This window comes from Herpailurus yagouaroundi, unplaced genomic scaffold (assembly GCF_014898765.1).
Source record: "Herpailurus yagouaroundi ecotype Mexico unplaced genomic scaffold, PumYag 184, whole genome shotgun sequence".
Lineage (NCBI taxonomy): Eukaryota > Metazoa > Chordata > Mammalia > Carnivora > Felidae > Herpailurus > Herpailurus yagouaroundi.
The window spans coordinates 34,728,792-34,751,481 of record NW_024412415.1 but is presented as its reverse complement, the minus strand read 5'-3'; the positions used below and the strand labels follow the sequence as shown (position 1 = coordinate 34,751,481).

The 22,690-nt window shown below is 56.3% G+C and overlaps 1 protein-coding gene across 4 annotated transcripts in view; it reads left to right on the top strand.

Moving 5' to 3' along the window:
- The first annotated feature begins 851 nt into the window (after positions 1 to 851).
- Positions 852 to 22,690, top strand: part of TLE3 (TLE family member 3, transcriptional corepressor) — a 51,958-nt gene continuing 30,119 nt past the window's right edge. For 2 of the 4 annotated variants that reach the window (XM_040493123.1, XM_040493121.1), the window contains exons 1-7: positions 852 to 1,967; positions 2,538 to 2,638; positions 3,166 to 3,229; positions 4,290 to 4,334; positions 6,517 to 6,539; positions 10,922 to 10,951; positions 19,069 to 19,081. In XM_040493123.1, coding sequence (XP_040349057.1) covers positions 1,944 to 1,967; positions 2,538 to 2,638; positions 3,166 to 3,229; positions 4,290 to 4,334; positions 6,517 to 6,539; positions 10,922 to 10,951; positions 19,069 to 19,081 — 300 coding nt within the window. In that variant the 5' untranslated portion in view covers positions 852 to 1,943. The remainder of the gene's footprint in view (positions 1,968 to 2,537; positions 2,639 to 3,165; positions 3,230 to 4,289; positions 4,335 to 6,516; positions 6,540 to 10,921; positions 10,952 to 19,068; positions 19,082 to 22,690) is intronic. The other 2 variants (XM_040493124.1, XM_040493122.1) reach the window with 1 other exon arrangement.

Sequence of the window (22,690 nt, the reverse complement as noted above, 5' to 3'; positions counted from 1 at the left end):
GAACCTCGGGAACTGGGCCGTTTGTCCGCCGGCAGCCGGCCCTTCCATCTGCGCTGCCCGCCAAGCCAGTTCCTCAGACTTCTAGCCGGCAGCCGCCGCACATCAAAGACGCTGTTTATTTGGCTTTCTGAAAAGAAGGACGAATGAACAAAGAAGAAAAAAAAAAAGCTGGGGGCCAGTGGAACGGGGAGGGAGGGCCAGAGAAGGGGTAAAGAGAGGGACACCCTCAGTTCCCAGCAGATTTTTTAAGGTGGGAGGCAACTTTGGGACCCACCATTTTCTCAGTCCTAAATCCTGCGAAGTGAAAACATTAAAGTGACAAAGTGATTCTGTTTGTTTTATAGTATCTAATTGGGCTGCTTTGCAGACCTAATGAGATTCCAGGGAGGAATCGTTCGCCGCCACTGCAGAATAAACTGATACATTACTACCAGCCACAGGTTTCGAGGACCGTACGGCTTGTCTTTTTTTCTTTTGTTGTTATTCCTCGGGTTCCCCTGTTTCCCCCTCCCGCCAAATAATTATTTGCTAGTAGATCGTGGGAAAAAAAAAAAAGAGAGGCGGGAGAAAAAAAGTCTAGCAGCCCAGCACTATAATATATATCTATTTATTATATGTCTTTCGGTTAATTCCTGATCTGAGGAGCGCTGTTTTTCACTCCCATGCGAAAGTCACCAGCGGGTAGGGCCTGATTGCTACTTTTCATGCATAGTTTTAGACACAAGAGGGCATTGTGACGTCGCGCCCGGCGGCGCCCAGTCGCAGGCCGAGTCCGGTAGCCCCACGTGGGGGCCCCGCACTCCCATTGGCCAGCACCGGGCGAAGCTGCCACATTATTTTGTTACTTTTCAGTCCCTATTTGGAACTGCTCTCGCGGCAGTTCAGACCTCGTGCTCGTCCCCCTCGCCTGTCTGTGTGTGGTATCCGCAGGTCCCGGGCACTTTTTTGGGTGTGTGTGCGTGTGTGCGTGTGTGTGTGTGTGTGTGTTTGGGGTGTGTGTGTTGGGGGGGGTTTTCGGGCGCGGAGAGAAGAGCCAGGCCGAGGGGAAGGAAGGAAGCCGCAGAGCTCCCCGGTCTCGGGCTGCGCTCTCTCCTGCCTGTGCGCTCCGAGGCGGCGGTGGCGGCGCCGAGCGCTCCTCGCTGGGGACGCGGCGCTCAAGCTGGGAGCAGCGAGGACCCCTTTGCGGAGGCTTCCTGTGCCCGCTGGAGTTAGGATGCCAGGGCAGCTGATTTGCACCTACTGAGCCTGGAGTTTCCTCCTCGGCCCTGGGAAGGGCTTGCAGCGGCGGCGGCGGCGGCGGCGGTGGCAGTAGCAGACGGAACAGCAGGCTCTCCTCTCCGAGGGGGGGCGTCTAAGCGCCCGCGCCGGGCTCCCGCCCTCACCCTCCGGCGCTCCTGCGGCCCCCAGCCGCCACCTGGGTGCTAGCCTCCTTCCTCTTCTCCCCGAGCGCCGCCTCTGGGATCGGACCCGCGCGCCCCGGATGCTGGGGCTGCCTCGGCGCGCCCCCCTCACGGCGCGACTCGCCGAGTGATCCGGAGGGGGTCCGCAGTCGCCCCAGGAGGAGACCCCGGCCTCGGGACCCCGCGCCGGAGCCACCGGGGAGACGACGATGTCCGCGCTGTCCCCGGCCCTGACGCGCTCCACGCAGCGGGGGGAAGGCGGCCGGCCGCAGACCGCCGAGCCCTAGGCGCACAAAGCCCGCGTCCGCCGCCCGGCCTCGGCGCCCGCCGACGACTTTGCCGCCTGCTCCGCAGCTCTTTGTCTCCACTTGGGGCGGGCGCCCGACTCTGGGATTTCGCTGCGAGAGCGGGCTGGGGGGGCCGGGGGCGAGCACTCGGTTTCCCGGCCGCCCCCCGCTCGGGCTTGGCTCCCCCCTCCCCCGCACCTCCCCGGCCCGAGCTCTCCGCGCTTCCACGCTCTCGGAATCACGACCCCTCCCTGCCATGTATCCGCAAGGCAGACATCCGGTGAGTAATTGCAACTCGGTTTATTTAAGCATCTATCATGGCAGGGTAAACGAGGCAGTTTATCTGGCACCTCCATTTTGCTTGTTGCTACCTTTATGGTGTGTGCGTGTGTGTGTGTGTGTGTGTGTGCGCGCGCGCGCGCGCTCACACAAAGGGGATGGGGATGGGGGGGGCGCCGTGGAGAGAGGAGGTTAATTCCGCCCGAGTGGCGTTGGGGGGTTGCCTGTGTTCCAGCGGAACTGTTTGTTTTCACGCTGCCCCCCTCCTCCCCCGCTCCCTCTCCCCAATCTCCCAACTCACCCGGCTATGTTCCAGTGCTGGTCTTACTTGGGAAGGGAGCCCCTTCGTGCAAGGGATGAGCCCCGCCGCCAATGGGGAAGGATTGGGGCGCCCCCACCCCACCCCACCCCGTCGGGCGGCTGAGAAACTTGCTGGGAAGGCTCTGGGCTGTGAGGGTGGCCTCCCGGGTTGGGCGGGGGGAGCCGGGGAAAGCCGCGGAGGGGCTGGGGCCGCCCGGAGCCCAGTCTGACGCCCCCGCCCCCTCCCCTGTCTCGTCCTCGCGGGCTCCAGGCTCCCCATCAACCCGGGCAGCCGGGATTTAAATTCACGGTGGCTGAGTCTTGTGACAGGATCAAAGACGAATTCCAGTTCCTGCAAGCTCAATATCACAGGTAAGGCCGGTGGGGGCCTCCCCGGGGCCGGCGGGAAGGGGCGTCCCCGCCGCGGCTCCTGCCACCCCCCCGCGGGGACGGAGGGGGCTCCCGACCCGGGGTGGCGGGGCAGCCGGGGCCTCCGCCTTTTGTTTCCCCTTTCCGAGCGCGGCGCCTTAACCCTTGGCTGCCCGCAGCCTCCCGGCACCCTGGGCCGCCGGCGGGGTGAGGGTCGGGGTCGCGGCAGGCCCGCTCCGGGGGTCGCGAACCGGGTTCTCCACCCCCCTCCCTCCCCCCGCCCCGGCCCCCGCGGCCCTGAGCAGTCCACGCGCTCGGCCGCGGAAGTTTCAAGTTGTGTCTCTCCCTCCCCCGCGGCGAGGACCCGAACCCCCTCCGCCCCGGGGCTGCGGGGTGACAGGGGTCCCCCAAGGGGCGGAGGGGGGGGGCGTTCAGGAAGTGGCAAAGCGGTTCTCAGAGGCCCTGACTTTGGGGCCTCAGAGGAGGCAGTGCGGGCCCCGGGCCTGAGCCGGCTCCTCCTGCCCTCGCAGTCTCAAAGTGGAGTACGACAAGCTGGCGAACGAGAAGACCGAGATGCAGCGCCATTACGTGATGGTGAGAGGCGGCCGCGGGCCGGGGCCAGGGCGGGCCCGGGGCGGGGGTCTGGGGGACCCTGCAGCCGAGTCCCCGGCCCGCCGCGGCCAGCCGCGGGCAGCCCTGGGAGCCGGGGTTATCCGAGTGTGCCCCCGACCCGCCACTGCTCCCCCCCACCCCCCCTGCCCCCTTAGCCCGGGCCACTTGGAGGAGGGTGGGTGAGAGGAGGGGCCGAAAGGGAAACCCAAATCCAGGCGGGGCGCTTTTGCGCTACCTTCGTGCCCTTTAGTTTGTGGCCTGAAGGTTTCCCAGAGGGACTGGTGGCCCCTGTCTTGGCTAGTAAGATAGGACTGGATCAGCTCACGTCTGGGTGGGATAACATCTCTGTTAGGGACCTCCGGGGAGTGTTGGGAAACTTTGCTGCCTTGCAGCCCTGGGATCTAGCCAGAGTGGGACAGGAGCCCTCTCCGCCTATCCCCTGCACGCGCCCCCCCCCCCTTCGTTCCCCAGGGTTTTGTGAGAGCGGAGGAGCCTTTCAAAGCTCTCTGCCTCCACTCCCCTCCCTCAGCAGGGATACCCCAGCCTCGTCAGCCTTGGCGCAGTAGGGTAGACTCTCTTCCCTTTCCCAGTGTCTGTTGCCCTGAGTTTCCATCTTCTGTTTGTTGAGAGGACATGGGAGGCACTTAAGCGCCCTCCCTGCACTGCTTTCCACATAAGAGGCCTTTGACACATTGCTAAATAACTCTCAGAGGACAAGAGGGGCCCAGCGTACACACGATTCCCTGTTGAACCCGAACCTTGTATAAACAGGATATATGGCCCACGAGGTGCTTGTGGAAGGGAGGGAGGGCCCAGCTTCTCTTACTGCTGCATCGATAATGTTCTGTAGAGACGAGAGCCACATTCACCCCTGGTCAGCCCTTCAACCCCCCTATAGCGGGCTTTGGGGTTTGACTTGAACTTCGTTAGCAGATGTATCCTAAAAGTGTGATTTGGCCAGAAACCTGGCCCCAAAGCTGATTTTGGAAAGTGAACAGATGACTGGGGGTTGCCTGTTAATGGCAATTCTTTTTGCTTTTAGTACTATGAGATGTCCTATGGCTTGAACATCGAAATGCACAAGCAGGTAAGTGCTTTTCTTCTCGAAATCTACCTAGCGGTTAAAAACCTAATAAATGGGTTTCTTATGGCCCCTGCCCTTTGAAAAGGAGCCTCGTCTTCTGTTCCCCCTCCTTCTCCTCGAAGAGCACGTGGATCCGGTCTCTGAAATGCAGGGTCTGAGGCGTTGCTGATTTCTTGGGCATGAGTTTTTGGCACCTGAGCTTGTGAAATTAGCCCTGGTCTTGGATCTTGGTAGAAAGGAGCGGAGGAAACGTTGTGCCTTCAGGATCTGCTTTACAAACTCCTGAAACCCAGAGGGGGCTAGCTGGCTGCTTTTAAGTGTTTTAATATAAAATTCTCAAGGGGAAATGCAGGAGGGGTGTGTGTGTGTGTGTGTGTGTGTGCGCGCGCGCGTGTGTGCCTGCCTGCGCGTAACAATTTGATGTTCTACCTTGATAAGATTAAATTTCAAGAGTCTTTAAAGCCAGGCTGAGCTGTCAAAATTTAAGGGAACAAGCCACTAACTGCTTAAAAATACGAAGCCAGGATGAAATATAGCCCTCATGTCTTAACGTTTGCGAGGCAGCTTTCTCCTCTCAATCTTCGTTTGAAGGCAGCCCGGGTCCCCATTTTACAGAGAAGGAAGCTGAAGCAGAGAGGTGAAGTAACTTGCCCAGGGCTGCCTCGCCAGGACCTCGGAGGTGGCTGGTAGTTGGGCTCAGCTTTGAAATCCTGAAGTCAAACCAGTTTAGCTAGTGTGGTGTTGTTTAATGGATATGTAAACTACCTCGTATTGTCACTCTCCTAATAACAGTATACCTCAAACCGAGCAAATACAAACAGCCTTTATCTCAGTGCATATCAGTAACTAGTCCCGGGTGCTAGGCTGGGCTGTGGGAGAGGCCTGTTTGTGTATTTGTGTTCCAAGGAGAGGCTGTCTGTAATTTGGCTTGGCCAGCTATTAGAAGTGACTTGGCACGAATAAATGGCGCAGGCCGGTTGTTCTTTTTAACAATTGGTGTTCTTGAAATCTCAGAAGACTGTTGACTCATTCTAGCCTTTGGTGACCGTGACTTGAATGGATTTGCTGCCCTAAATGAACAGTCGTTGACGGGGGTTTAAAATCTGCTCTTGAAGGGGGCAGGGTCTGGGGCAGGTGAGAAGGGCAGGTGACCCTGAAATGCCTGTCCCTTGCGGCCTGCTCCGGTGGCTTCCTATAAAGCCTTTTGAATCTGTGGTTTCCTTTCTGTCCTGGAGGAGCCCCAGTGTTGGGTGAAGGGCAGCCGGAAAGGGGCCTGAGTTTACTGGGCGATGTGGGAAGCCAGTTTGTGGCTTCCTGAGGGATTAGCATAGGAAGGCTACCAAGTTTTCACTTCTTAACCCACAGAAATCACAAGCAGCCACGGCTTTGTATGTTGAGGTGTTTCTCTTCGGCAGAATGGACTGGAGGCAGGTGCTGCCCAACTTTAGGTGGGACTGAACGCATGGAGTGGACCTCGGGTGTTCAGGGACCCTTGGGGTGTTAGGCAAGGTGCCACCTTCTCCCTTTCTCCACCTCCTCATTTTCCTTTTTTTTTTTTTTTCCCTCGGTGCTTAGTATCTTGGGTGTGTTTAAAGAGGGTAATTGCACCCAGGTTTAAAATTTATAGCAGCAGTTATTCTAAGAGCTTCATAATTAAGGCGTAATATGTCGTTGCATGTTGAGGTCTGCATGGGTGGTGTTCCCCGTGTCTGTGAGTGGTTGGTTCCTTGGCACAAGTCCACCTTGGCTGGTGGAGCAAAGGTGTTCCCGGAGTCCTGGGGAGACTCTGAACTCAGGAAGAGTTAACCGCCTTAACGCATGTGGTGGTGGGGTTTGCACAAAGAGCAGCTGTGTGCATCTGGGACTTCTGGCTGGCTATTCCCCAGACAGGGTTCTCAGGGGGAGAATGCCTGAGGTTTGGCAACACGGTCCCATTTAATCCTCTCAGCTGCGAGAGGCAGGCAGACGGAGCGTTTGCACCCTTTGTACAGGCGGGGAAACTGAGGCTTCAGGGAGGCCCGTAGCGCAGGGCTGGGACTCCAGTCCGGGCCTCTGGATTCTCGAAATGGGTGCTTCACCCTGCCTGCCAGTCACCTCTGCCCTACAGCCAGCTCCCCTTTGCTTTCCCAGCACGAATGAGTGTTGCCTTCTGGTGCCTTCGCTGGGTTTATGGCAATCTCTGGAGTTGGGTGAAATCGCCCGGAGGCTGTGGAGGAACAAAGAGGCAGGGAGGTGAAGAAACTAACCTGCAACCCTGACCTAATGGGGCTGGCCACTCCCTAGGCTTGCCGGGGTTCTGCAGAAGAAAACCCAGCCACTAATTGTAGTGTGGGTCTCGGGTGCATTTGGCGGATGGTGGTTAGGCCTGAGCAAACAAGTTTATCAGCTGACCTGTTTAGCGGTTGACTGGTGTTTTATCTGCACACACCATCAAGTGACTGGAGCGCTTGAATTATTCATGCAGTGTCCTGCCCTCTAGACTTGACTGTACGTGTGATTACATCTGCCTGGAACAAACAGGCTGGATTCTTCGTCTTTAAGCTCAGGGGTGGGGGTGGGGACTGTCTGTACCTTTATGTAATAGGTGATCTCCAGAGCTGGCACTTTGGAAAGCGTGGGGGTCCTCCGCCTGCTCGCTCACATGCACCCCGCCCCCCCTTCACCGCCACCACCACCGCCACCGCTTTTTTTTTTTTTTTTTTTTTTAAAAGGTCTTCTTTGCTGTCTCTGGGGAAATGCCTATTAGTTGGGAACCTCCAGGTCTGCCCGATAGGCCCTGGGTATTGACAGAGGGCAGCTGACGAGGTGCGTCCAGCCCGTTTTTTATTTTACCGAGAGGTTAAGCTCACTGTGGCTGGCTCCTGCTGGCTGTTTCCCTGTATCCTTCTCGTTCTTCTTTCAAGCTGTCAAATCCCACAGAAGTAATAAATGGTTTCTCCTCCTACGCCTCTGCCTACCTCCCTAATTATGGCAAAGCAAAGATTACAGAATCACGGGCCTGGCCTGAGCTTTCAAGGGGTCACCCACCTCCTCTAAGCCCCTGCTTCCAGGCAGAATGTCAAGGGTGATTCAGGGAGGCCAGGGAGGCGATGATGGCTGGCCAGCTCATTGATTCCTGTCCTGTCCCTGCCGAGGCTCTCCAGTGCCAACAAAGCCAGCTTCGAAAGGAGCGCCCCAGAGCACCTGTTGGCTGTGGGGTTTGAGGCACGAGAAGCTGGGTCAGGCCGTCTTCACCCTCCCCCGGTGAGCACTGAGGTTTCAAAAGAGAACTTGAGACATTTGGACTTTGGGGCAGCGCTATGCCAACCCTTTTTACGGCCACCCTTTTTCTATAAACCCAGAGGAGCAACCCTTCCTCCAAGTTTCTCTTGGCATCCTGGAACGGGGGGGTGGGGGGAGCCCTCTGGCTTCTTATGCAAACCATTCCAGGTTGCAGATGAGGAAACTGAGGCCAGGGAGGGGAGCTGAGATGCCCAGTTACCCAGTCCCGCATTAGTACTGGGGCTGCTAATGCAACCTTTTGTCCCGAGCCCAGGTCTCTGTTTAGCAAGACTCCAGAGGTGAGGTGTATTTGTTTACTAACCGATAGCACTCTGTGGCTTTAATTGTCATTGCCGCTTTCTGCATTATGTCAAGAGGCTAAGGCGACGCCTGCGAACCCGGCTATACCAAAGTACAAAGTACCCCATTTCAGGTTGTATAACCATATCAGCTGGATGCTTTTTGCCCACCGTCCTCTTCTGAATTGCCAGCTATTTGCACATCTAATGATTTGATGTGCGTAATAATAAACCCAGTGCGGAACTAGCGACCCCAGAGGTCAGGTTCATGGGTGAGGTAAAGTGGTAAGGCCTGTGACCTTTTTACCCAAGGATACAGAAGGCCACGGGCCGTGGCCCGGAACACGGGGCTGAAGAAGGAGATGGGAGATCTCCGTTTGTCCCCTCCCCTCTCATCACCTAAGTAATTAGGGGCTTGGCTGGAAGATGTCCAGGTACAAGTTGAAGTTTGGGGACCATCAGTGTTGAAGGCCGGGTGGCCAGAGGCAGCCAGCAGGTGGCGAGGTTACAAAAACCCTGCCCAGGAGTGCCTGTTTGTGGGGTGCGTCTGGGTTGAGCTAAGAAGAGTTCCGGAGTGGGGGGGGGGCCGCGGCCGCGGTTGCTGGCATCCAAGCACTCCTCCTAGGCCCTGGTTTCCACCTCACCTTTCCCGGCCTGTCACTCTTGCTGAGGAGAGTCTTTCTCCAGTCACTTACCTCCTCTCACTGCGCCGAGGGCCTGCCATGGTCAGCTTTGGGGGTCTGCCGAGCTCAAAGCCCCCTGCCCCCTGTCCTGTGCACCTGCGAGGAGCTCCCGCCCCAGACTGCCTTCCACCCTAGCCTTCTCTGGACCCCCGTTCTTCACTCTGCTGTTGCTATATGGAGTGAGATTCGTGTGCTCTTTTGCTTCTCATATGCTTGATCATTGGGATGGCCTCGGCTCATCCGAGGAAACTGAGCCTGACTCTTCCTTCTTTCCATGAACTCTTCTGGACCAGGGGCCCCCGGAGGGCACGGAGCTCTTTTTCTCCTTGGGGTCCTCCTCCTCCACTTCGTATAGAGAGGGTCTGGTCTGTGTCAGAGGCCCTCGGTTTCCGTTCCGTTGTAGGAGTGAGCTCCCTTTTCCCTCCTGCGTGGGAAACTGCTTTCCTATCCCTATCCGTTTGCACAAAATCCTGGGACACTTGGGACCAAAAGGTAGTCAAGGCCAAACCTCCGTGGGGTTTCCCGCCTGCGATCTGGCCTGCATGGCGCCCTTTCTCACACTTCGTCATCTCCTTTTTTGGTGGCCACGGAGGAAGCCCCTCTGCTGGGGTCTCTTACGGGCGCTTGGCACGTAACAGGTGCTCAGCAAACACGCTGGTTTACCTTTACTCAGAATTACTGGGGTCATCAGAGGGTGGGATTCTGGTTCCCTGAGCTCTGGGAGTAGGAAGTGAGGGTTTTAATTGTGGGTTGGCTACCAGCTCTGCAGGCTTCCTCCTACGGCCCTCGGCATCCAGTTTCTTCATCAGTAAAATGAGGGGGTTGGAGCCGTTCCAAAACGGTTATTAGGGGCCTGGGATGTGCTGGGTGTGGGCCGGGGCTGGTTACACAGCCGAATCAGACACCATTCCCTCCGCTGGGGAGTTGGCATCTAAATAAGTCATGGCAGTGCAGTGAGGTAAGTGCTAATACGGCCCCAGTGTCACAGGAGGAGTACCCAGGACAGAACAGCTTATGCTTCCCCGGAAAGGGGGAGGGGAAGGGGGATGGGGGGGGGCACAGAAGACTACACCGAAGAGCTGTTACCTGAGCCGAGACTTAGAGGGAGGGCAGGGGTTTATGAGGCAGAAGCCCGCAGAAAGCCAGCCTGGGGGGAGGAGGGGGGAGGACGCTGCTGCTCTATGGGGGGGGCCCCCGCGCCTGCCCCCCCCCCCCCCCCACCCCGGCGGCGGTGGGGGGGGTGGGGGGCGGGGGATGGGGACGCCCCGCGCTGGCGGGAGGGCCTCCGGGTGCCTCCTTCTCCACCCCCACATGCCGGTTCGAACTTTCTTCCCCAAAGTGGCATTGCCTCCTTGCTCGTGTTGGTAATTCTGTAATGACTGGTTCTGACCCGCCCCTCCCCCATATTTAATTCTCATCAGCCAGCTCTCTCCACTTTGCTATTAATGATAGCAGCCAGCAAAATAGCTTTCAACATGCCATTGACAGTCTGGTTTAAGAGAGCACTTGAAGTAGTGCTAGACAGCTGAAAGCACCCATAATTGTGTACCAGAGTGAGAACTGCGTGCTCAAGGGCCTTGTTTTTATATGCTTAAAGGGACAATATCTTGTTTTCAACAAATGCTCTCTGCGACTCCCGGGCCAAGATGCTTGCTTTCTCGCTCTCTCTCACTCTCTTGCTTTTCTCTCCCGGCTTTTTCTTTTCTGGCTCTCGCCTTAACACGGTAAAGTGTTCCCCCTCCGGTGGGGGCCGGGGAGAAACTTAGGGCAGGGGGGGGGATTTCCTGCCTGAGCCTAAGAAAGGACTGTAGGGTGGGCTGGTTGATGTAAGCCCGCATCCACTGCAGACAGGAGCACCCCCCCCCCCCCCCCCGCCCCGGTCGGGGCGGGGGTGGGGGGGGTGGGGAGCTTCTTAGGACTTGGCCTTTCTGGAGTTTCTGGAGGAATGGATGGGAGGGCTGTTCTCACCCGGTGTTGTTGTGGAGTTCTTTTGTTTGTAGTCAGCCTGAGGGTGGGGCCCAGCTGTCACTGAATGTTTAGCTGAATGTTTAGGCTAAGGCCACCTTTGTGGGGACTGAGGGGGAGGGCTCCACTTACTGGAGAGGCAGATCCCGGACATGGGACCTCGAAGGCCCTTTCAGCTCAGGTTCCGGAGGCTGTTCACTGTGCGGGGGCCGGGGGGGGGCTCTGGAAAGCATGAGTGTGGGGAGGGGAGGGTCTTATTCTCAAGTGGAGGTTCATGCGGGGTTTAGGGGCTTATGAGCCAGGAGACCCTTTAACTCAGCCCTGGAGATTTGCCTGAGAACAAACACCTCCCTCCCCTTCACCCCAGCCGACTCTGAAGAAGCAACACAACCCTTCGGGAAGAGGTTCCCCTGTCCCTGCTGTCACCAAAGCTGCCCTTCACCTAATGGCATCCTTTGAAGGGTGAAAAGAGAGCTTGGGAACGACCAGGGCTGGGAGCCTGGACGGACTTGGCTTTTGTGTCGAAAGGGGGCCTCTTCCTTTCCACCCACCGAGTGAGGGACACAGACGGGGGTCTGGGGGCCTGGGGCAGCTGCCGCCACCACCACTAAGTAACCTCAGGAGAAGACCTTTACGGAGGACAGACTTTGAAAATTTTGTTCTTCCACATATCATAATTATGATAACATCGACTTCTGGTGTTTCCGTAGCACTTGATTGTTTACAAAGCAGCGAAGACATTTTCATCTTAGGAACCTAAAATGACAGGCATTTGGGCGTCGGACAAACAAACGGCAGGACAGAAGCCTCAGAGTGCAGGGTGTGAAAATGACCTGTATACATCCAGGGCACTAGAGGGGCTGTGTTCATAAACTGGACGGGGCGGCAGGGGCAGGGGCTGGCTGTGTGTGGAAGGATGACGCCACGCCAGGAGTTCCCCAAGGGATAGGACCATTTTGTATTCACTGAGGCCCCCTGAGCCCTGCGTGGTGCTGGGCCACGTTTTGGGGGAGGGGAGACTCACAGAGGGTAACCTTCCAGTTGGGGGGTGTCCCTGACCCTGAGAGCATTATGGACTTTCTGGGAAGGATACAGGTTTTCTCCAGCTTCTGAGAGAGACGTCTTTTGGCTGCAAAGTTGTGATTGGAGGAAGGAACGGAGAAGCGTCCTGAGTTGTTGTTGTTTTTTTTATCTTAAAGCGTCTTTAATCTAGCTCAAGTTTTTTGTTTGTTTTTCACCTTGTACGGTGGACAGTTTAAACGTGAAAAGGGAAGAAAGGAGGTGGGGAGGAAAGAGATAGCTGGGAGGGGAGATGATGGAGCAGAGATACTGGGGAACGGTGGGTAGGAAGGGGGGAGAGAAGGGAAACCAGGCTGAATTGGGATTATGAGAAGGAAGCGCGAGGGTCAGTGGCTTGGGGGTAGATTGGCAAATTCGGCATGCCCTGGCTGTCTCTTTGGGCATGGAATGTTCCAGATGCCAGGACTTTGTCCTGCTGTCCTTTTAAATCCTTGGTAACCATCGTGCGCAGCTTTTCAGCCGTTTGTTGCGGTTGTTGTGGCCCTTGTCATTCCGATTGAAAACCAGACTAGCCCAACAGAGGAAGTTCCTTCTTAGTGTGCCCAGGAAAGCTACCTGTTTCTTCATACGGGAGACTCCAAGGAGCAGGAAATCTTTCTCCCAGTCCTGTAGCACTGGGAATGCCAAGAGCACCTTGGGGGCATGGGAGGGGGCCTCTTCCTAAACTGGTCGAGAGGGCTTTGGTTCTAGACTCCTCCACCACCACCCAGCCAGTCTGTGACCCGAAGGTTGGAGGAGGGGGCCTGCTACTCGCTCCCCAGATACGCGTCTCGGGAGAGCCCGGAGTCTGAAACCGGTTGTCCTGTCGGGGGTGTGCTTTGTGAGTCGGTGGCGATCGGTGCTGGGAAAAGCGGAGCAGTCTGGTGGGGGCGGGCGGGGGGGGGGGGGCCTAGTGGGTGAGGCCAGGGTGGGGGACAGGAACTATCAGACTTCCTGCCCAGGAAGAGGTAGGGCAGACGCAGGGGGCGGTGGAGAAGCCACAGGTGATCCCAGACGGTCTAGACTGAGAGGCTCAGTGGCCCCCGTGGAAACAGAGCAAGCCTGAGATCCAGTAGGTGGAGGCCGTGAGTCGGCCAGGACTGATGGGTCCAGGAGAGCTCTCCCTTCTCCTTCCACCCTTCCCCATTGCTTTTCCTGGAAGGGGCCCCTTCCTCTGAGCTCCCCCACCCCAGGAGAGGGCTGTCATCTTGCGATCTTACCTGGCTTTGCCTCAGGGCAGACATCCTGGGGGGGTGGGGGGGGGGGAAGGCTCTGCAGGGGTTGAGGTTGGCAGTTGGGGTCCTGAGGCCCTCGCACTTCATCTCAGAGGAACAAGGAATCTTCGCGAAGCCAGCCTGAAGTGGGGAGAGAAGCAGCAGTGCCCCCAGAGAGCAGCCCCGCCCCTGCCAGAGTCCTCTCACCGTCGGCTCGATGCTGGCCTCCGTGTCCCCCGGTACATGCGTGCGGTGTCCAGCCTGTAGGAACTTATAAAGGGGGCGGGTGGGGGTGCGGTGTAGATAATTCTCTCTTCGTGGCCTGTTGGAGTTTCTCTATTCTCCCACCTGGGTCTGACCTCCCTTCTCAAGGGGCCTCCACGCGGCTCTCCCTCACTGCCCCCCTGCCCAGCCCCACCGGTGGGGAGAGGGCTAAGTCCTGGTGGCCGAGAGACAGGCTTGGAGGCCAGAGAACCTTGGGTTTGAGTCCCGTGTCGGGACTTAACTGGCTGTGCGACCTGGGGCTGACTACGTAGACTTCCTGTGAACTTCGGTTGATGCGGGCGAGAATAATAACACCTACCTGCTAGAGCAGTGCCGTCCGGTAGAACTTTCTGCAACGGCGGAAAGGTCTAGCTCACCGTCCAGTATGGTAGCCAGCAGCCGCATGTGTTTATGGAGCCCTTGAAATGTGGCTGCTGTGAGAATCTGAGTTTTACGTTGAGTTTTCATTAACGTTCACTGGCCCCCCCGTGGCGCGTGGCTTCATCTGGTGGACCGTGCGGTCATAGGGAGCGTTACAAGGATCATATAAGAAGATGCCTCTTGATTGCTCGGTACAGTCTCTTGCACGTAGGAAGGCCTCGGCAATGTATTCTCCCAATGGGACAGAGTCCCCGGCGTTGCCAAGGCCTCAAAGAGCGAGGACAAGAGTCGTGGGGTTGTGGATGCGGTGGAACATTCCAGGGCCCCTTCCCATTTGCTGCTTGTTGGCCCCACAGGCCGAGCCCCACAGCATAGCAGCGTAGGTGTTCCGAGCACTCCCTGACAGGAGCACTGACTGGAACACTGCCGTCTGGGGAGGTTAAGTGACGGGCTCGTGGTCTCAGGTGGACCAGAGGCAGGTTCAGAACGAGAAACTAAGGTCTGTTTTCAATCAGGAACCAGTGACTCTTCCCACAGGCTGTATTGAGGCGTGGTCTTCTGTGGTCTCCCTGCATGCCCCCCCCCCCCGGCGCCAAGACCCACCCGTATGTCCTTCCAGACTTTGATTCCGGGGCTGGGAAGGCCCCAGACAACGCCTCTGAAGAATCCAGTGAAACGTGTGCAGCCACGTGTAGATCAGGGTGGCTCGGTCTGGGCATTCTTGACATTTGAGGCTGGATAATTCTTTGGGGTGAGGCTGTCCTGTGTTTCCCAAGATCAGCAGCCTCCCTGGCCCCTACCCACTAGCTGTCAGTAGCGCCTCTCCAGTTGTGACACCCCTGTCCCCAGACATTGCCAAAGCCCCCCCCTGCCCCCCCAGGGGAGCACAGTTGCCCCTGGTTGTGAACCCTTGGTCGCTTTGTGACCCAGAACGGCTCTTTGCCCTCTCTGGGCCTCATTTTTCTTACCTGTAAAATGAGATGTTGAACGTGGTGGTGATTTGGGAGGAGGTCTGTTTGAGAGGGAACTGATCCATAAACAAGTTGGTAAATAACCGATCGTGATTTTTATGGCCTATGAAATGCCGCCCCTCCTGCCATTCTTGTCTAGGGAGAGAGGACCCTCTGACCCCTTTAATCTAAGAAGGCACCAGCTTGTTGGTGGTGAACTCAGTGGTGGGTGGATAGAATGGGGCTCTGTGTCTGCCCACAGTCAGCCTGTGCCCCCCCCCCCGCCACCCCCCACACCTCATTTTCCTTTCCTGCCACCCAGATTTGCCAGCCAGCCTCTGTCCTTAAAAAGTCCTAGCCAGTGTTTCATTTGTAGTGCTGACCTTATGGGGAGACCCCCAAAATTTAACGAGCTGCCTCTGCAAGGGTAATGTGACTTTTACAGCCTGTTGAGGGGCAAGGGGAGATTTGCATAATGTTCTAAGGGGGATTAGGTGGCTGGGGGTTGCCATGGCAACCCCACAGGGCTGAATTGAGAATTTTTCCTCCTGGCGGGAGTTGGCCAATGGAGTCTGGGAAGGTGGGGGAGGGAGGCAGAGGGTTATCTGAGGGGAGGGAGGGGATGGAGGGCCCAAGGGCCGGGGGGGGGCCCCCCCCCGTGGCGCCTGGGATGAATGGGCAGTGTTGGGGGAAGGTCTAATCTGAAAAGGCTTTCCCTGTTCTGTCTACACAAGCAAGCTCTTTGAGGGCCATCCCCTGGAGTGGGGGCGGGAGGCAAGGAGAGTTTAATGTGTTTGGGAACCAAGAAATTAAAGTGAACAAATATTTAAAGATTATTGGATCTTGTTAACAGGAAGCCCGGTGGATGGAGATTGAGAGTCTGAGAAATGAAAGTCATAGAGTCTTAGAGCCGGGGAGGGACTTGGCTGTCACCTAGGCCCAGGTTACTCCCATGGAGTGGCGTCTGACCCTGTGTCCCTGTTGAGTCGCCGTTGAATGTTCCTAAGGACGGGGCGCTCACCCACACGCAGCGCCTGACTCATTTTTGAGAGCTCTCGTTCTTATACCGGGCCCAAATCTGCCTCCTTCGTGCGATGGAAACTGAAGCCCGAGTGCAGGACAGGCCTGGGGCTGGAGTGCAAGTCCCTAGCCTTCGCCTTGCCAACTCTTTCCAGGGCCAGTCGCCTAGGTGCGTCCTCTCCCCCAGTCCCCACACGCACTCAATTCCCCTTCCTCACTCAGCTCACTGTTCCTGATCCACTCACTCCCTAGACTCCCAAGGAAATGCCGGAGATTTCTAGCAGGCAGAGAAAAGGAAGGCGGGATTCCTTCTCGGGGAGCACGGGGAGGGTCCCGTCACAACCCCGGGCACCCCAGACTCTTCCCTTCCGTGGGGCTTAGCTGGATGAAGGCGAGGGTACCGGATCTTCGCTGCCGTCCTTCTCTGTGTGAAGGACACGGGGACTAGCACACACAGTGTCTGGCATAAGCCGGCCCCGGCCAGCGTCCTGTTCCCTCCCTCGGGGGACAGATCGTCAGGGTCACACCAGGCGGGGCCTTTTCTTGTACCAAGCCCTCCCGGCATAAAGAATTCAGCAGGCTTCCTCGGAAAGGCATAAATATTTAATGGCATTGTAGTTATATATAATTTGATCAATATGTCAGTGCTAAAAGGGCCTTTAAGGAGGCTCACCTACCATTGAGTGATCTGTGATGTAAACCCTGCCAGCCCCTCCAGAAGCAGGGGTCATTATCTCCCTCAGCTGCTAAGTGGATCATTTATTTGCCCCCCTTCTTAAAGGGGGGGGGGGTGGGGGTGCTATTTTCCCCTAGAGCCTGTGGGGCCAGGGCTCCCCACACCGGCTTTTGCTGGAGGTCTCACCCCGCTTCGTGCCTGGACTTCCTTCCCGCTGGTGATAAAACACCCACTTGCTTTATCTGAGTTCTCTCCAAGCTCGATCTGAGCAGAAACTGCCTGGCAAGGAATTTCTTGGTACAGTCCAATAATTGAGGGCCTATCAATTTAGAATTGCCTGGGAAAAGCAATGGGATATTTTGAGTTAAAATTATTCCAGCGCATTGTTCCAGAACCTTCCAGCATTTGGTTGCTTCGTGGTTGGGGTGCCCCGGCTGCTGCACCCTCCCTCTTCTGCACAGCCCCCAACTTCCCCTTGTGCCCCTCTGATTTTTTTTTTTTTTTCAACGTTTATTTATTTTTGGGACAGAGAGAGACAGAGCATGAACGGGGGAGGGGCAGAGAGAGAGGGAGACACAGAATCGGAAACAGGCTCCAGGCTCCGAGCCATCAGCCCAGAGCCCGACGCGGGGCTCGAACTCCCGGACCGCGAGATCGTGACCTGGCTGAAGTCGGACGCTTAACCCACTGCGCCACCCAGGCGCCCCTGTGCCCCTCTGATTTTAATTCAAGATGAAGCAGATTCACTTTGAACACCCCGGGACTTGAGTCCGAGAACCAGGTCAAACCCGGCTAAAACTCAAGAACCCCAGAGTGGACCGGGTCCCCACCCCAAACACACACATTTCTAGAGGAGAAATCTGTGGCCCGGCCACCAGGATGAGCCCTTCGGACAGTAGCTGCTTGACATTGACAGATGGGATGTCACTGCTCTTGAATGGTTTGTGCTGTGAGGACTGCTCCTGGGGACTGAGTCAGCCAGCGGCAGTCCAGCCCCCACCCCCGCCTCCCAAAGCCCAGCCACGCCTCCAAGTGGCTGGAGGTGGCTTGTCCCTTCTCTCATCATCCTTTCAACTCTTGCCCTGCTCCATTTTACTGAGCTCTATGGAGGAGCGCTATGTCACAGAGCAACTCAGGAATGGTTAGCAGGCTAAAACTAAGTGACCTCGCCTAGATCTCACAAGGTACCACTTGGCCACTGTTGGGTAGACAACCAAATGGAGACCTGGGGGAGAGAAGTGATTTGCCCAAAGCCACACGGCTAGATAGATGGAGGCAGAAGAGCTGGGGGGTGGGGGTGGGGTGGGTAGAACCAGCGCTGCGTGGCTTTGGATCATAACGTGCTCTTTATTTTACCTTTTTTAATGTTTATTTATTTTTAAGAGAAAGAGCAAGCAGGGAGGAGCAGAGAGAGGGGGGGAGACGTAGAGCCCGAAGCAGGCTCCAGGCTCCAAGCAGCCAGCACAGAGTTGTGGGGCTTGAACGCACAACCCGGGAGATCATGACCTGAGCCGAAGTCGGACGCTTAACCGACCGAGCCACCATGTTATGGCGCCCCCATAACATGTTCTTTAAAGTGGCAGATTTCGGGGCGCCTGGGTGGCTCCGTCGGTTAAGCGTCCGACTTCGGCTCAGGTCATGATCTCGCGGTTCGTGAGTTCGAGCCCCCCGTCGGGCTCTGCGCTGACAGCTCAGAGCCTGGAACTTGTTTCAGATTCTGTGTCTCCCTCTCTCTCTGCCCCTCCCCTGCTCGCGCTCTGTCTCTCTCTGTCTCTCAACAATAAACAAATGCTAAAAAAAAAAAAAAAAAATTAAAACAAAAAAGTAAAGTGGCAGATTTCTCCTTCTCCCCTTTTCCCATTTGGCTGAGATGAAAATGAAGCACCTGAAAGCCCACGGGTACAGACGACCAGGCGGTTTGAAAATAAATGGCAGGGAGAGGGTCAGGTGGACGTGGCTGTGGGCTGTGTCGAGCCGTCAGCCACATTTTCAAAGAAGAAAAAAGGGCCAAACGCTGGCTGGATGCTGCAGGCCAGGAGCAGGAAGGCGGTGGGGTGGGGAGCAAAAGCGGGTGGGGGCCCCTCTCGTTCAGCGTGCCGTGGGGGGCTGGGGCCCGAGGCTGGTTAAGCAGCAGGGCCGTGCATACAGGAGCGCGGTTCGAGACGCAGCCTTCTAGAATGCTCAGGTACCCTCGGTTTACAGCAAGATGTTTGGAGGTCCTGCTTTTAATGAGGAGATGATCATCGCGCAGATGGGAGCCACTAAGGCACGCTGAGCAGCTTGCTCCTTGGGAAATTACCCTTGCCCCGCACTATCTTGTTTTCCGTCGTCTATTAGCCTAACGGTCTCGACGGAGACGCGGGGCAGACGTTACTCCCCGCGCCCAGTCGGGAGCGCAGATTCCTCATCTCGCGGGGTCTCTGTGCACCTGTCTCTGAACTGCTTCTGTCTGTGTCTGGTAGATTAGTGCCTTCTGAGGAACAGTGTTTTTCCACCAGCAAAGCTGCCTGCTTTGAACCACGCTTGAAAGGCAATGTTCAAAGGCCGCACCAGCCTCCCCAAACACCTTTTTCCAAAGGCGGCCGTCTTCCTGCCGCCGGCACCTACCTGCTCTCCGGTTTGTATCTGAGGATCTGGCTCAAAGAAGGCGGTGACTTTGCGGGACCCGCGCGGAGGGAAGGACCGGGGCCAGCCTCGCACGGACCACGGCTGCCTTATTGATAACAATTCCCTGGATCGCCGAGAGTTTTCCGACGTGTGATCTAGTTCCAGTTGGTGATTTGTGACCTGTCCCAATTGTTGAAGCCACATGTCTGGATTTTTCCTCCCCCCCCCGCCTTTCTTGGAACTGATGTTTAGGGCTTGTTTGAATTGGACCAAATGCTGTTTTAACAGCTGTTTGAATCGGAAATGCTGTCAATTATTAACCCCGACGGTAGTTTTTCTTTCAAAGAGACCTCTCCAGGCTCTCTCAAAATGTCAAAATTTGGCTTCTTGGTAGGAAGGCGTTTAGTGAAGTTGCTTCACTGCGGAGCGAGCGTCAGTGTCCCCATCTGAAACATGGAGACTGTGATTCTAAGTGCCTTCCCTACAGGGTTACTGCGAGCTCACTCATGGAACGTGCTTGGGAACAGCTGGGGTGGTGGGTGTTAGCTGTTACTCTTGTTGTTACGAGTGGCTCTGGCCGGCCAGCTTTTATTTCCAGGAGCTCCCCCCCCTGCGATCCCCGCCCTCAAAAAAAAAAAAAAAAAAATGTTGAAAACAGTTCTTTGAGTGAACTCACCAGTGTGGTGAGCCCACTCCCGGGGTTGGGCGGCCAGCGTAGAGATGGGTGGGGCTCAGTCCCGCTTCTGCTGTTGGTGGAGACCAGGGGGGCTGGAACGAGCGAGCTCTCCTCCCACCCCAGACCCAGCCACGGGGAAGCCCTGTTTTACTACAAATGCTCTCCAAGTATACGGCCACCCCTCCCCTCTCTGCCCCGCGTAATCCTATCTCGCGCTGCCAGACCTTCATTGGGTTCGGGCGCAGGGCGGGGCCTGAATGCCGATGCCCCAGGCCTCCAGAAGGTTCCTGGTCTGTGTGGAGTTGTTCTGATGGCCCCTGGTGGGTGGATACCTGCGGTGTTGGGATGTGGTTGTGAAGGAGGCACGGACTGCTTCCAGTAGGGTGGAAGGGTGAGACTGGGAACTTGTTCTACTTGTTCTGAGCCGTGGTCACCTGGTGGCCCGGATGCCAAACCTTGAACCGGGCACAGCTATGTGAACTCTCAGCAGGTCCCTTTTCCTCAAAACCAGAGGATGCTGGGCTCCGGACCGAGCCCGCAGGAAGGAAGAACCCACCTGTGGGGAGGCTATGGCCGCATGTTTGCTAAAGGGTATCGGGAAGGGGAAGGACAGCTACTTTTCATTTTTTGCCTTGAACTCGCAAGACCCTGACACTTGGCCTATTTGCTAGAGGAAGTCGGCAGATGGGAAACCTTTTATAACCACCCGCCCCCGAGAGCTGTAGCTACACATAGACCACAGTAACTGTGGGGGTTCAGAGCCTGCCCGCCGCCGGCCTTCCTGGCTCAGGGGTGGGGGCAGCGGCCAGAGACCCACCGAGAAGGCTTGCAGCTGGTCTGGCTCGACCGCACTGCCTCATCCTGTTGGCGGAGGGCGTACCCACCTCCCCTCCCAGCTGTATGCCAACATTTCGTCCACCGGGCCCTTCCTGCCCGTGTTGCTCTGCGGCCACGGGGACCCTGCAGTAGGAAGCCTTGAAAAATAAATGCAGGGAGGCTATTTGAGATCCTTCTGGCTGAGTGTTCATTGAGCACTTACTACGTGCCAGGCACTGCTGTGCTAGTCATTTGAGGTAAGAGGCTTTGGACCAATGAGATTCCTAAGCATTGAGCCTGGTTTGTTTAGTTTCTTTCTTTTTTCCCCCCCAAAATATTTTGGGGCACCTGGGTGGCTCAGTTGGGTAAGCGTTTGACTTTGGCTCAGGCCGTGATCTCACCGTCTGTGAGTTCGAGCCCCACATCGGGCTCTGTGCTGACAGCTGAGAGCCTGGAGCCTGCTTTGGATTCTGTGTCTCCCCCCTTCTCTCTCTACACCTCCCCCACTTGCACTCTTTCTCTCTCTCAAGAATAAAATAAAACATAAAAAAATTTTTGTAATGTTTTATTTTATTCTTGAGAGAGAGACAGAGTGTGAGCGAGCAAGGGTCAGAGTGAGAGAGGGACACAGAATCTGAAGGAGGCTCCAGGCTCTTAACTGTCGGCACAGATCCTGACGCGGGGCTTGAACTCACAAGCCGTGAGATCATGACCTGAGCCGAAGTCGGACGCTCAACCAACTGAGTCACCCGGGCGCCCTGTTTAGTTTATTTCTATTTCTTTTATGTTTTTCATATATCCTTCTATTCTGATTTGTCACATCAGCGTGTGACAGTTGAGTGACCATGTTGGTCTGTGCAGGTTTGGACGGAGATGCAGACTGATTGTTCTAGAGCTCCCGCCCCATACAGCCCTGATTCCTGTTTCCTTCCCCTTCCCCACGATCAACCGAGGAAAAAAGGAACAGAAATGAGAAAGGGTCCTGGTTTGGGGTAGAACTCTTCCCACTTCCTTAGGTTAATAATTTATACAGCAATTACTTAGCAATCTTCCCAGATTCCTTACGTTATAAATGACGGACATTTAGCGGGTGAAGCCCAGGGTGGCTGCTAAAACCCCTGCAGTGCACGGAACACATGTCAAATGTCAATGGCACGGGGGCTGAGAAAGTCTGACGTCCAGTGACCTTCACTGGAGTGTATACTCAAATGTGCAGATGCAGCGGTGAGGCCCATAGGTCTCAGCCAGGGGAATACTGGATACTGCCTCTCTACCCTGCAATTTGGAAGCGGGGACCACTATTGACATTCGGTGGGTCTCACATACCGGGGACGGTCCTCTGCAGCAAAGAACTGTTGCGCCCAAATGCCCACAGTGGGAAACCCTGGCCCCGGTTCCTGAGGATCAGAGTGATTGATCGGCAGAGTGTAGCAATCCCTGGTGTAGAAGACAAGCTGTCTGTGTCTCTGGCCGGCGCCCCAGGATGTAGGGCCCCCTCGGGTGTCCCGGGGGTGTGGCCTGTCTCCGATTCGCCAATCAGAGACATCCTCATTAGTGGTGGGGGTGCGAGCTCCGGGAATAGGGGTCTGTTTGCAAGCCTTCAGACAGCAGTTGTTTTTATTTTAAGTGCACAAGGATTTCTCGTGGAGAATCGTTTGACATGCAGATGATCACAGGTTTTTAAAGGCTGTTGTCATGGTTTGCAGTGTGCTGATGAGAGCTTTGCAGCCCGCCCTGGGCCCCCTCAGTCCTGGTGGCCTCAGGATTCGTTGCGAGCGGAGAAAAGCGATCGCGAGACGTGTGCGTCTATCAGTGGGCCTCGCTCGGCCTTCCTGCCTGGTCGCCATTAACCATGTGACACAAGTTTTTGGTTTTTTGTGTTTTTTTTTTGTAAACCACTCTTCATCCGGAGCTGACATAGGGCAGGGTGGCAGAAGCGGTTGCTATTCATCTAAATGGGAGCTTTTCTGGAATGTTGGCGGTGGAGCACAGAACTGGTCAAGCCTTCCTACGAGTGGCCCATGTGCAGGATCAGGGTCCCAACCAGTTACCTCCTGAGCAGTTCTTCGAGAAGGCAGTACCTTACCCTAAAAAGTGAAGCCTTAATGGTGGGATTTCGGGCCGGGCAGCACAACTGGGGGGATGGGGAGGGATCGTTCTGGTTGGGGAGCTGCAAAGTGAAAAGCGGAGGGGGGGTGAAGCAGGTCCCCTTATCCACATATCCCTTTGGCACATGTGGCCCTGGGGGCTCCCTGTCACCTCCCGCTCTGAGAGCCAGAGAACCTGTCTTGCTCTAGGTTTTAGTGCGGTGGGGGAGGGGGAGGTCCTTGTTTCGTTCTGCTTTAATTAGGGCTTCTATCCAGAGCAGGCAGACTGCGTTCTGACCCAAACACATAGACCACCTCTGATAGGAAATCGGAGCTTTGCAAAATGTAGGCAGCCTGGCCTTTTGAGCGGGAGAGGCGCTTGGAAAAACTTTCTGGGAGGT